General features: G+C 41.0%; 1 protein-coding gene across 1 annotated transcript in view; it reads left to right on the forward strand.

The window, feature by feature from the left end:
- Positions 1–14,539, forward strand: part of LOC104408812 (cytosolic carboxypeptidase 4-like) — a gene marked incomplete at both ends in the record, with an annotated part of 64,260 nt that extends 49,721 nt beyond the window's left edge. The window contains 3 exons of the mRNA XM_010018531.1: positions 3,144–3,231; positions 10,785–10,929; positions 14,386–14,539. Coding sequence (XP_010016833.1) covers positions 3,144–3,231; positions 10,785–10,929; positions 14,386–14,539 — 387 coding nt within the window. The remainder of the gene's footprint in view (positions 1–3,143; positions 3,232–10,784; positions 10,930–14,385) is intronic.
- Between the last annotated feature and the right edge of the window lie 405 nt (positions 14,540–14,944).

The raw sequence follows: 14,944 nt of genomic DNA on the forward strand, positions 1-14,944 counted from the left end.
GGGGGGAAAAAAATGTCATTGTTCTGTGTTTAGAGACTGGAACAGAGGAAGAATGGCATTGGGGTTGGGAGAGAGGAAAAAAAAGACAATCTGTTGGAATTGAATGAGCAGCATAGGATTGGAAAGTGCTTCTAATATTTAAATACATATAGATAATCCTCAAACAAATATTCCTCATCCTTTGGGCTTATCCAGAACGACATCTCTGACTTCAGACCTGCTGAGACTTCTGCTGATATTAATGATTAAAAGAAAGATTCAGTTCCTTGCTGTCTTTGAGCTTCTGTCACAGTCTGTGGTTCAGGAGGAAAGCAGCATTGCTCAGAAACAGGCAGGGCAAGTCTCAGCTTTCAATGCCCATTTTAGAAGAGAAATTATTTCTTCTGCATGGGTTGAATTCTTAGCTGGTATAAGCTGTTTTTTCATTTGTTTCCATGGAGCTGAGTTAATTTACACCAGCTCTAGACCCAACTTGGAATGTTTAATAAGCCCCTAATATCAGACTTTGCATTCCTCGAAGCCCTGTGGATACAGGCTTCACCATCACCAGGAGAAGTCTCTCAGGATCAATGTACCTCAAACAAATAGCCCTAGGAGCTGGAGTGATTTGTCATTTGTATTAGTGAAACTGGCTGGATGAGTGGCATAATGAATTATAAAGCATTTGCTCTTTAACCCTGAGGACTGGAGTTCAAGTACTCATATAGATCCCAAATGAAAATGATTTTTTTTTTTTTCTTTCCCCCTGTAATCTTATTCTACTTCCCAGAATTACTGAATAATTCAGTGTGGTGTGTCTGGAATGTTGACATCCTATGGTAAACTGCAAACGCAACCTCTCATACAGCCACCAGCAGCTTCATAGCTAGAGATTCTGGCTATTATTATAGCATAGAATGGTTTGGGTTGGAAAGGACCTTAAGCTCATCTAGTTCCAACCCCCTGCCATGGGCAGGGACGCCTTTCATTAGACAAGGTTGCTCCAAGCCCCTGTGTCCAACCTGGCCTTGAACACTGCCAGGGATGGGGCAGCCACAGCTTCTTTGGACACCCTGTGCAGCACCTCACCACTCTCAGAGTAAAGAATTTCTTCCTTACATCTAACCTACTGCTGGAAGGTTGCTTGTTATCTGCTAGTTTGGCTGTTGCCAGCATTTATAATCTCATTTTGTGCATCCGAAATTGTACATGACTCGGATGTTCAGGCATGTAATGAAAAGTATATTTGGGAGAAAAATGTGAGAATACTATCCAGTATAAGGAGGGAGGCTAAGCCTTGCTTTTGTCTGGCTTCTACGTGGGATTGGCAGTTAAAGCAATTCTTCTGTGGGTTACTTCTGCTGCTCTGAGAGGGCAGGGAAGCTCTAGCTTATCGGCTTGGCTGAGCACAGCTTGCTACCCCTTCCAGCACATGCATATTTACACACACTGTTGGTAAGAGATGCTGTTTATTTGCTACATTCCCCCTGCACTTTACTGGGTTAATGTCCATGTTATAATACTAAAATCTTCCATTTGTGATGTAGTTCCAAAGTGCCATGGGTGACAATATTGCACAGCTCCTGGTTACGGATCTGCTTTGATTTTTCCCTTCCCTTTTGCTCTTGGTTAGATGGCACTGTCTAACTTTCAAATCAGCAAAAAGGATATTTAATGAAGCAGATGTGACCAGGAGTTCGTTTTCTAAAACTGGATGTTTCCATAGGGAAAGTTGAAAGGAAAAAATGTGGTTGTTCAGGTTCTTTTTGTTTAGTTGTATGTTTGTTGGACTTCTGAATTAAAACAAGATAGCAGACCAGTATCAACCATCATTCGGAGGCATTTTGGGGGGTGTGTCCTTGGGACTTACAGAGAAAAGTAGGAGCTGCCATCTGGGATGTTGAGAGCACTTCAGATCCTAAGCCTCACATCCCTTGTCTGATGAACTGGGCTTCTGGACAGGCCTGTGTGCCTCACCTCCCTGTGGCCCACATTCTGCAACCAAACACAGAACTGCTTCTTGTATGTGTCTCATGGTGCTGGTTCAGGAAATAGCAACACAGAAGTTATTCCTAGCCGTAGGCTACACAGCCAAAAGTGAGCTGGGAAGACACTTCTGCCAGTAGTCTTGCTTAGCTCTTAAAGTGTTGGAATGTTTAACAGAGAAACCCAAAGGAAGAAGGGAAGCTGAAAAGCAGCTTACGGAAATATGTCATCAGTATTAATGATTTTCAAGCATCACTTGCTCCCAGCACAAGAAGAGCCAAGTGAAGGCTCGGGGGGGCAACTTATCAACATGCATAAGTACTTGAAAGGGTTTTTTTCCCTTTTGTAAACATATTCCCACAGAAGCGCCACCAGCACCATTGCTGGGCTCAGTCGGGGCTATACTGGGTCTGCTGGATGTTGCTGAGAACTTCCCTGGTGAGGATGAGAGCCTTATTGTACCTGCAGAAAAGCAGGGAGGCGTGGAAAGAAAACTAATAAGAATTTGACAAAAAAACTGCCTGCAGATGGGCTGGCTTCATGGAGCTGTGAGTGGTGCATACTCAGGTCAGAGCAGAGAAAGCCTCCCTTGTTCATCAGGGCATGCAATGGTAATATTTTGGAGGTCATGAAGAAGTCATCTTATGCTATATTATGGTACAAAGATGGGCGCTATTGTAATCAACATTTATGACACATAGGTATTATTTAGGTCTAATGGCAAGTTTAAAATCTTCTAGCTTTATTGCTAGTTTCTGAAGATATGGTACCGAATGCTCATCTAATGCTGAGGTAGGATTAAAGTTTCAGTAAAGGTGCAGCCAAGCATAAAATATTGGACTAAGCAAATTACTGATCTTGTTGATACCTTCATTTCTATTCTTTTCTTTCTCTTCCTCTGCTTGTAAACAGAGCAGCTTGAAGTCCTCCTTTGCAAAGGCCTGTAGGATAATTTATTTTCTAATGAACTCCATTCAGCTCACTTCTTCTGGAGGTGTTTTTTGTACAGACATGGCTATATCAGAACAAAGCTTTGGGAAATGTATTTACTTTGCATAAACTATCTGCAGAGATAGCACAGGCAAATAATGATGCTTCTTATTTACCCTCTTGCCCCCCACCCCTGTCTTCTCCACCCAGGGTAGTCACGTCACTTTAAACTGTCTTGTTATACGTAGGCATGCAACTGGTCATGTATTCAGTGAAGGAAGCTCTCCAGGGCAGACCTCGCTGGCTTCGGGCAGGCCATGATATCTGCTACTACAAGTAAGTGCATTTGGGGTGAATGATTTGTGGCTTCCTTCCCCCTCTCCTCCCCTCCTGTTAACTGTATTGGTTGTTAACCTCTGACTGCCAGTGTCACCTCTTCCAAATGTCTCTAAATTGATGCTAGTTCAATGTGTTATATGCTTCCACCTTCAGAGAACAACTACAAGCGAGATCTCTATATTAGATGCCTAGGGAGAAACAGGGCATGTACAGAATTAACTTCCCTAGGAGCAAGGATGTGGGAATGGGAAGTGCTCAAACCATGCTGATGCAGCCAGGAATACAAGGAAGCTTAACCCACAGAGGTAGTGTGGTTGGCTTTTCCCCTGATCCAGGAAGAAATAAGCTGGATGAGATCAGTGTTTTTCTTTTGCATACTTTGATTTTTGTAAGAGATGTAGGAGCTGAGGAGGTAAAGAAAGGGTTAGTATATACACGGGGTTTCAGGGGTGCGTATGTATTTATGTATGTATACTACTACACAGGTATAAAAATATATATGTAGAAATAGACATACACAAATACACATTTGGTTATTTGCTTATGAATCTGTCTCTATACCTTAGTATCTTCACTAGCATCCCTTCTCTGCAAAGCTGGATCTCAAATCCTAGAAGGCAAACTGCTCTGTGGACCATTCTTACTGGTATCATGTAGACCTTGTACTGGTAGCAGAAACAGTAGGGATTAGCATTACTCACTGTCCTATGGGAACTTCTGTCTTCCTACTGGAGCCAGGCAATGAGGACATAAAGGAGTTCTGACAAGCTCAGTGCTCATATTTATGCAAGTTCCCTGTTTCTGCAGTGTGTCAGAGCCTCAGAAGAAAAGCTCTAGATCAGTCTCATCTTGTATCTGAGCTGGAGCTTGACTCATGTGAGAAACATTCTCACTCGGGTACCTCATTTCCATGCAGAAAACTGATCCCTGATTAATTCTGGGTACTGCAGTCAAAGGAGACAGAGCGCAGAGCTTGGGGTTTTAGTAGGTTCAATGAACCCTCTTTTATTTTCTCAAGGCTTCCAAAATGCTATCCACAACACTGATCAATTATTTTAAAGATGACGATTGAAAAGGCTTTCAGGATTAGGATAATTGCTGTGTTGTGGATTAGAAAATCTGTGCAGAGTTGAAGGCTGGGGAACAGAACTGAACAAGAAGGAAACTGGTGAAGTTCTCATAATTTATAATCAAATATTGCAGCATTAATGAACTATCTTATCCTGGCCTTATCATGACCTGAACATTGGTGCTGAGAATGCCCAAGTGACAAGTTCTACCCCCTCTTTTTTGTTCTTCTCATTATTTTTTCTAGCAAGATTCCTATTCACCAATTTGCATCACTGAAATGCCTTTATGTCTCAAGACTGAGTATTGCCTTAAGCACTGCACAAACAAACCTAAAGTCTGGACCTTGCCCTTAAGACCTTATAACTGAAGCGCAGGGTTTGGACTACCCAATGACTGCAGACAGGCAAGGAAATACCAGAAAACAGAAAGGTGCTAACACAATTAGCAACAAGGATAATTTTCTGGCATGGTAAGTAGTGCTGTCAGGACATGAACTTAAGCAATGAGGCTGATTTTTGAAACTGATGTGAAATAATGGGTCTTCTCTCTAAGACATTTTATTTGGGTTGTAGTTCACAATTTTGCTGTTAGGTTCAGAGGTGGTTATGTTCACAAGTGGATGTGACGAGACAATAAACTCTAACAATGACAGTGGGGTGCCTTCCAGGAGTAGCAGAGACTCAAACTCTTGTTGCCACAAAGAAAATCACCCCAAATCTCTGTTGTAATCTCTTTTTAATTTTGTCCTTTTTTTTGGGGGTGGTGGAAGGGTAGGCAGTGAAGGTTCAGATCATCATCTCTCAAATTGGCATCCTGTCTATAGAATCTGAGTAGTTATTCTACTTTGTTCCAAGTCCTATTCACTAACCTTTATTCACCTAACCTTTTCAACCTCAAGAGCTAACATACTGTAGTGCAGGGGCTTCCCTTGGCATGCCTGTAACCTCTGGCTTCTGTGAGCATGGATTTCTGGTTGGGCAAGCTTTATGTGCTGATTACCATAGCAGTGGCTTCTCATGTCATTAACAAGGCAGTTACTGTGCAGTGATTCAATAGCAGCTGAGATTAAGCTGTGATTGTACAATTAAGCTTGTAATCAGATTCTTGTTCAGAATATGTGAGAGAATTGAGTTTTACTGATTTGGAATATTCTGTGTTTTCTAACTGTACTTTGAATTATTTGTCAACATGTTCATCTAGGATAACTACTTGTTGTCTATCTCATTTACCGCTTATTCCAGGTTTATATTTCAGTGTATATATGCACTTTCACTCCTACTAAAACTTTACAGTGTTATTATTCCAGTGATTATGATAGAGATTCCCAGTCACGAGAAGTTGTAGGTGGCAGGGAATGTGAAGAAAGTATGTTTGGGGGGTTGCTCAGGCTTTGGCTCAGAATAGATGTGATTGCTATAGTGATATCATGGTACATGTGTTTTGGGGAAAGATCTCATTTCCTGGTCACGGGTATCATGGGGTAAGACTGGCACATTTTGAAAGGAACCTCATCTAATTATTTCTACTAAGAGTTATTCATAAATATGGGAAAAGAGTAATATACCTACAAAAATAAGAAGGAGCTCAAAGATGTCCTTAATTGCTTTTGCAGGAGGGCTTTTATTGAGAGCAACCTCTGAGCTGAAGGACAGTGGGAGGATAGGCGCGATTGCAAGATGCCTGAGTGATGCACGTTGACTGATCTTTGCTGACATTCATCTTCACTGAAGATGGGATAGTTCACTCATAAAGATGAATGTTGTGGCACAGCTCTGTCATTGCATACCTTTCCCATATGTCTCATGAGAGTTTTTATGTTATGGGGAATATTAGCAGTGCTCTTGTCAAAAGGAAGCTGAGTGACACTTCTGCTCTATTTTATTGCCTCTTCGTGAAGTGACAGGATACACCCATGATAAACAGAGTTGCAGTTACTATAAGATCATCTAATTCACTCGCTGTCTTGGCAGCTTTTATGCACTGAATAATATTCCTTTCCTGCAAATTATTTAAGGAACTATGGCAGTATGCTGAATTGGTGACAGTGTGCTTGTGCCTTTGGTTTCATGGCTCATTCTCAGCTTATATTTATGCAAACCTCCAGGTTTTTCAGACAATAGTCAGTTCGCAGATAGTAACGAGGTGTGTTTTGTTCTCATATCACCATGAAGAACTTGGCTGTTTGGTGATCATAGAGGTGTCAGAACTAGGTCTTCTCTTTTCAGCATCTTTATCATCATATTAGATGAAATCATCTAACATTAGCAAGCCACCCCTCAGTTGTAATGATATCTATAAGGGAGAGCTGAGACACCAGTCAATTGGAGAGTGCCTGCCTGACCTTTACATTGCAACTGAAAGCCTGAAGAGCAAGATGGCTGTGGGAATATCCTGCCTGCAGTCTTGACAGTAAAGATGCCTTAACAAGGATTTCGCCCTTGAAAAGGAAGTTGTGTTGTGCATTTTCCAATTTCCAACCTGCAGACCCCAAAATATTAGCCATGCCTTGTAAATTGTTAAATACTGCGGGTTTTATGTGTTAGTAAAGCATGTTTCACTTGGCAGACACGCTTAGAGAGGTAAGAAAGTCAGGGCACGTAAAATGAGGACACAAGGCTCCAGGTGATAGAAGGATTTTGGACAAATGGAATGGTGATAAATAATTTACTTTTGTCCTGGGAACCACGGCACTTTCCATTTGGACTCTGTTTTGAAAAGGACTAGAAATCTAGGATACTGGTATTTTCTTTGGCCATTTTAGCCTAAGCTGATATAACATCATATTCCATCACCCACCAGTGCTTTGCACTGCAGACAGGAAGTCTAAAGACGAGATGATCAAGAGATGATGTTTTTGTACCGCTCGGTGCTTTTGAATTCCTTAGACACAATTCAGCTCCTATACTGACTTATCTGTATCTTTGGCCAAGTGGCTTCACCTGTTTGTGTCTCGCTTTTACCCATCTATAAAGGATAGAAAACTCGAGTTACTTATCTGCCATCCAAAGAATGGGAATAGATAAATGAGAAGGAAGTTTTAATTAGATAACGCTTGCAAAGGTCTTCTAAGCGCAAAGAATGATTGTGCAGAGTAAGTGATAAGTAGTTTTATAATTATTATTAATTAACTCTCCATCATAGCTATGCTAGAAATACGCTACCTATACATGATTTCTGAAGGAGAACAGAAAGCAAAATGATTTCACTATCACAAAGTGACTGAAAGGCACAGCAGATACAGCTTGCATGCTGATTTAAAAAAGCACACTTTGGCCTCTTGTTTTCTTTCCAATAATCAGTCTATTAGTTTCTAGATGACATGTGAGGCTTTGAACACTCTGAAAGAGAACACAAATAAGGTAGCGAGGACTATATGTTGCTAGGGTCTCTTTTTCCTTCCCTTTTCCTTGCTTGTTAATTTGGGATTCAGGTTGGTGTGGTAGAATGTTGTGATGGAAGAGGGGTGAGGAACAAAAACTATCAGCCTGGTGCAGGAACAGGGAGGCAATAGAGCCATCTTGGGATGACAGCAATAGAAGGAGAGGAAGGCAAAGAGGAAAAATGCTATTTTTTAGGTTTCTTTTGAAATGGATTCAGAGGTACTGCATTGTATGATGGATTGTGAGGAGAGCAGATTATATGCAGTAAGAATACGTGATCATTTACACTGTGTACACACAGGTGGTTTTTCTTCTTAATGCATGAGTGAAGAATATCAAAGTCTCACAAAGCTACCTGCAAACTTCCTGTTACTGGCAGATAGTTTGCTATAGATTGAAGGAGGTGTCAAGAAGTGATTCAGAAGTCTGGAAATATCTGTTCTGGGCGGGTAGTTTGCTGCAACAGCATCGGTTCTCAGAAGACTGAAATGTGTTGCTAAGCAGTGTGGTGAGAGCTCTGTGCTTCAGTTCCCTCAGGATCAGGCAATCTGAACACAGACAGGAGTACGGACCATCGATAACAGCGTAGCATCAAGGTCAGAGGTGTCTGGTGCTGCAAAACCTCTGGTCATTTTAGATAGAAGAGACATTTTGGCTGCATAATTACTGAACTTAGAGAGAGAAGCCTTAAATGGAGCATTAGGGACAGGTGAGAATAATGCGTATGTAAGATATTTAAGCAGCATCTAACTGCAAAGACTTGATTCTTCCCTCACCTCTACCTACAAATATGAATTTGGACGTGAGGACTAAGAAGATCTCAGCACTTTGTGACAGTTCTTTGTGAATAAGGTCATCTGATCTTCCAAGTCACACTGAGTATAATAGAGGCTATGGAGATAACTACTTTCCTTAGGCACTATACAAGAAATGGTTCTCAATTATCCTTCACTGTCAAAATTAACAGGAACTCTATTAAATGTTATCATTCTGAATTAAAAAGAAAACCAAATCCTAGATCCACCAAAATATAATAGCTAAGTAGATGTTTCTATACTTGTGGGTTCATTGCTGCATTTTATTTCCCCTGAGTCTCTTGTCCAACATGAAGGTGGGTTATTTGCAAAAGAAATGTTGGGGTGAAGGGTTTAGCTTTATAATCACAGGATTTTAGTTTTCCACCATGACTTCGTGTTCATGTGCTATCTCTTGATTCAGTCAATATCACTCACCCAGCATGATCCTAACTATTAAATACAGGTGAAAACCCAGCAGAATTGTATTGTTTTGGAGAATTTGACAAGAATAATTACCTTTTCTCTCCACTCTTTGAGTAAAAATGAACAGAGACAGAATAAACCAGTATTGTAAATTTCAGGAGCTGAAATTGCATCTTCTGGTTGCTGCTTCTGTTTTGCATTTTAATGCAACATTGATGATAACATTTGTCAAAGAAACCTCACAGTCCTTCAGAATCAGAAGGTTTGGCAACAGCATAATTGGTGCAATGTGGGAAAAAATATTGTTTGAAGCATACTTATGCATGTGATTTTTGCTGTGAGGCTTCTTCCTAAAATGCATGAATTGTCTCTTAATCTCTGCTGAAAGAAAACTTTCTTACTCAGCCTAAAGTCATCTCTATAACACAGTGAGTCTCCTGCAAGAGATCCAGTCCTGGAACTAGATTGAGAAGCTCACTTTAAGATCTTGCAGTTTCAATGAAGGGAGTGTCAAGAGCCTCACTATGAGAGCTCACTCCTCACTAGGAGACCTGGATGACCCTGGCCAGCCTTGCCCAGGGTCACTCACATCCTCTGTCTATGGACCCAGCAGCTCTAGTTGAGCTCTGTCCTGGCCACTCGGTCCCTATCTGAGCTCTGTTGTAGAGAGGCTTCAGCTCAGTCACTGCTGCATCTGTGCTTTGCTATTGGTGCTGGTGATCTGGCTCCTGATCTCCTGGCTTGACTCAGACCTGCCTCATCCCCACAAACAGTCTGATGATCTGGATGTGTAGTTGAACCCATCTGCCATCCCTGGCCATGCTCTGCTTAGGTACTGTGAGAGGTGATCCTGGCTGGTGAGGCCCCTGCCCTATTGGCTTCCACATCAGGATCAGCTCCCATCTTTTAGGGAGCAACTGGACTTTGCTGCTTCCTGATAGGGAGAGGCTCAAGTCTTTGAAAAGGAGAGATCTAGAAAAGGGAATTTTTCTGGATAGCTCACAACCTGCAAATTTGCATGAAGCTACTTCTCTGTGTGCAGTCTCTACCCAAACCTACTCTCTTCCTCTTCCTACTCAGAAAAAGCCTTTGATTGTATGTGAAATAGATTTATGTATGTCCTATTTCCATTTATTTATTTATTTAATTCCTGGAATATACCTTTCTTCCTGCGGTAGAAATGAATGGTTGGTTTGGTAGTATATTCATACTTTCTACATCTCCAGGCTGTCACAGAACATATTCACATAGCTTGTTCCAGACTGTGAATAGGTACCTGCATCTCTGCGCAAGATAATTTGGATGTCAGAAGCAATACAGCAGTGTCAGTTGAATGCACTAGTCTAAATACATCTGCATGTGCTATATGAGCTAGTATTAGCTAGCTTCTTCCTTATTTGCACCTTCACAAAATGAAACAAACTGTTATTTCCCTGGAAGAGTGCTGCCATCCATGAGCAGCATATGACTGGCTGTGCCCAGTACTGACACACACGGTTCTGCTTCTTAACTTCCTCCTTGTCTTTGTGCACTGTGTGAATCCCAAGACATCCTTGAATCTTGGTATCAGTGGTACTTACCATCATGATCCTGTTTACACCTCTCTAGTGGAACTGTGGTTTCTCTAACCTTCCTTGTTACATATAGTCTGTAGGTGCACTACTGTGTTATTGTTGTATCTGGGATTGGATTGGTTCTATTTGTATGGGGCCTTCCCAGTTGTGGTGCAATGACTGGTTGAGTTTGGAGCCCATCTACAGTGAGATGAAAGCTCATTCAGGGAGGATGCTTCTCTGAATGCTTAGTTCTCTCCTGGCTGCTCCAAATGTGCACCTAGAAGTGAAAACCATCTACTTCCCTCCTCTTTCTCTTCTTCCAGAAACCACTACCGCTGCAGTGCAGCTGCAGGACGAGGTGTGAAAGGAAATTTCTACTACACACTCACCTTCAGCATCAAGTTCCCTCATAAAGATGATGTCTGCTACCTGGCCTACCATTACCCCTATACCTACTCTACAATGATGGTAATGCTGATATCCACCTAGATAAGCTAATGGGTCTGACAGGTCAGAGCTGTTCCGGTCTGTGTAGATTTTGAGATAGCGTAGAGGACTGTTTTCACAGGCAGTTAATGATCATGATGCTGTTACTGCCTTGTTTGCAACTGCAGCCCCTTCCAGCTCTGAAGCCTCTCTTTGCAGGAGAAAAGAATTCTTTGTATGGGATGAGCTGGGGTACAAGCCATTAGTGCTTATAGTGGTTATAATGCAAACCAAAGATGTCTCCATTTTCTTAGGGCTTCAGGATCCTCCTCCTGGATGGGTGGGAAGCAGTGGGCTAAAGCTAATGGGAACTCAGAAGTGAAAGCTACCCACTCCCCCTTCTGACAGAGGGTAACAGCTCAGCACCCAGCAGTACCGCAGTGCTGGACCTCATTTGAATGCTTGGTCAACTGCTTCCTCTGTGCCAGTTGGGGTGTCAGTAGGCATTTGGGACACCCCCACCAGTGCTGTCAGTACAGACACTGAAAGAATACAAGCTCAAGGTGTAAATTGTATTACTGAGTTAACAAAGTTTGCTTCCTGGGGAAGGATTTGTTTTCTGCAGCCCCTTCTGGCCAGGGGTAGATGGTAAAGAATTTTCTGGGAAATGCATCCAATGTGTTTTCTCTGAGACTGAAGGAGGAGAGACCGAGGTCTGAAAGGGAAGTAGGATAAAAGAAAGAAAATGCGTAGTTCTAGGTATAGCTTTGCTTAGCTATTGAAGATGAGGAAGATGTTACTGCAAATGAAGGTACACAGTCCAAAGTGGATCAGTTCCCCTTCCTTCTCTCCTCAATTTCCATTGTCAATCCTTTTTCTTCTGGGCAATAAATACTGGTGTGGGTTGGTGAAATTTGGGCTTACTCTATTCTTTCTAATGATATTAGTTTGCCACTACCAGATGTGAAAGATTATGCTTTCCAGGGAGACAATGTCCTCTCCCACTTACTAGCCATGCGGGTTGGCATGCCAGTATAGTTAGGCTTAGATTAATTTCTGCTCAAAAAACAGTCTCTTTTCAGCTGCTTTGCATCCCATTATAGACGTTCAAAGAAACTGTTTCCAATATCTGGGAGAGAGCCAGTCAAACCTCCACAGTCCAAAATATGCCTGCCAGCTCACTTCTCATTAGGCTTATGGGTACCAGTTACTCCTCAAAATCAATGAGGAAGAGAGTATGCTCCAGTAGTGGGGTTTGACCTATAGCTTTGAAGGAATGTACGTCCTATGGGATGCAGGGGAAAAGACAAATGCAGTACTGAAGAATTAGGTGGACTTATTTACCACGATACTTGATTACTGAAATGCAGTGCTTCATCATTATTTTACTGTTATTGATTTCTATCTTCTGCTGGCACAAAAGCGAGAGACTTAGAGAGTTTGTATGCTCTGGGAATCCCTGAATATCTCACCTGCTCCTGAATGAATAGAATAGAGATGAAAAAAATGTTATTCCTAGACTTGCAGGGCCAAGTCCTGAAGTATTTCACTGCCTTTTCAAATCAAATGCACCTTGAAGTTAAAGGGAATTTTGCCTCAGGAAAAGTTTAAATGAACTCGGACTCAGTAAGGACCACAAAATTCGGTAAATGTGAATTATGGACGGGAGAGATTGATAGATTGTCATGCCCAGCTCTTTAGCCAAAGCAAAATTGTTGCCTCTAATAATTCTAAAAGGTTTCTTTGCTTGGACTAATTTAAAATGTTGAGTGATGCAATTTACACATTTCCATGTTACTTTAACTTCCACAGTAAATAAACTAAATCAGGTTTGTCCCGATTTCTTTCGAAAGCATTTGTCCACTGGTGAAGTATGTTGGCTTTACATATCAGTAATAAATTAAAAGTTGTTACAAACCCAAAGGCTCAATTAAATATATAGTGCTTTGGGGATGAAGATAAATTTGTATATGGAGTTACTAATATGAGAATGTTTTTAAATATCATATATATTTAATACTTACAGGCATATTTATAGTAAATATGTATCGCAGAATCCTATTTGAACTAGATGCACTCTGCAGTTCATTACTTTTTGCCCATTAGTAATTACATTTATTTTATGAACAGTAATTCATCTATTTTTACATCATAGTGTTTAATTGTTTAGATATCTAGTTGAAATCTCTGTGGCAGCTATACCCAATTAAGTTTCACTGGGTACCAGGAACATAAGTAAATGATTATATTGAGTTCTCTGTATCTATGAGAGATCTAATAATTGAATTTACTTTGTAGAGCAGTATGTTAATTGTTTTATGGCATAGATGACTGTACATTTCAGTTCTATGTTTGCATTCAAATGGAAGCTGGGAAAGCAGTCTAAAAGACAGCAAGCTCTAAGCATTCAGCAGCCTGGTCTTAGTGGAAGGTGTCCCTGCCCATGGCAGGGGGAGTGGAACCCAATGATCTTGAAGGTCCTTTCCAACCCAAGAGTATCTTGTCCTATAAATGTTGGTTAAAATTTAGCTCTGACTTGTAAAGACAAGGGTTGTTCAGTGAATATATATAGTCTGCAAACTTCACTATACCCGTTTCTAGTAACTAAGAGACAACTTGTGTTCCACAACATTTAGCAACACCCTGCAATGGGATTACTTATGCTAATCTTGCAATTACAGTGTAAACAGAGAGAGCTACACGTCATCTGGCGTGTGGGTGACAAGTGGCTATGTGTCTAATGAGGAAATCAGAATATGTTCCAAAAATTGATCTTCCTTTTTTTTCTTTTAAGCTGCCAATTCTTTTTCTCAAATTTCTCAAGAAGCTGTTGGACAAAATTGGTTTTAAAACTTTGTAGGGGGAGGAGAGGAGAAGAAAATCTCCTTTTTAAATAACTTCTTGGAAAGACACTTCAAATTTCCCCACTCCTGATTGTACAAAATGTCCTTTTAATGTAGACTTTTTGGCTGCCTCTGGTGAGTTGTTCCTGAGTTTCACTGGCACGTGCTTGACAGCTAACTACTCAGTTCTATAAAGGCTCAAAACTGGTTGAGTTCTCTCACATTTCTTATGAACATGTAAGTCCTTATGAAAATACAAGGAGTAGGCAGTTCTCTTTTGGGCTCCGCATATGCACAGAAATTCCTTTACACTAATAAGAAAAGCACCTAGGAACTGTTCAGGTAAAATCATAATATGGTTTGGGCTGGAAGGAACAGTTAAAGTCCATCTAATCCAAGCCCTGTACAACAAGCAGGGACATCTCCTACAAGTAAATAGTACTGTTGCATCTTCAGTGAACTGGGATATGTTCTGAATGTCTTGTGCATATCTGTGGGGTGTAAAAAGTGGTGATATCAACTGGCAGAAGAGAGAAGCTGGGAAGTTAGCAAGAGATGGAATTAGTACTAATAATAATACATGGCTAGTGGAATAAAATCAGATTTTATAGACCATGAACTCATTTAGAAATCTGCTTCCTTGCTTCTTTCTCAGTCCCATCTTGATATCCTGGAACGAAATAGGAACCCCAAGAAGGTTTACTGGAGACAGCAGACGCTCTGCCAGACACTGGGAGGAAATCTATGCCCGTTGCTCACAATCACTGCCATGCCAGAATCTAAAAAAAGAGACGACTTGGAGCAATTCTGTAAGTAGCCAAATGAAGCATTAAAACAAGGTGCTGGCGAGTTGCGGTCGCATCAGCAGTGGCAATGACAACCTGTTTTGTGAATGTAGTGATTTTCTTGCCTTTCTCATTTTGGAAATAGGCATATAAATATGGGAAATAGCCAATCACAATACGCTTTTATATTACGGATTTACTTGAAGGAGGGAGGAGAGCTGACACCATTTTTTACTTTGAATTTTTCTTTAATGATCTGAAACAATTACAAGTATCTCCAACAGCAAGAAACTGTTCAAGTAACCAAGGAATCAATTCAACAAGAAGTTTTGGGTTTCTGCTGGTGGTGTTTGTGTGTGCGCATCTTCCATGTTGAAATGATTTCTATATTTCGAGGTCTTAAACATGCAAAAACCACTCAACACCCCC

The sequence above is a fragment of the Nestor notabilis genome, unplaced genomic scaffold (genome assembly GCF_000696875.1).
Source record: "Nestor notabilis isolate BGI_N333 unplaced genomic scaffold, ASM69687v1 scaffold1767, whole genome shotgun sequence".
Taxonomy (NCBI): Eukaryota; Metazoa; Chordata; class Aves; order Psittaciformes; family Psittacidae; genus Nestor; species Nestor notabilis.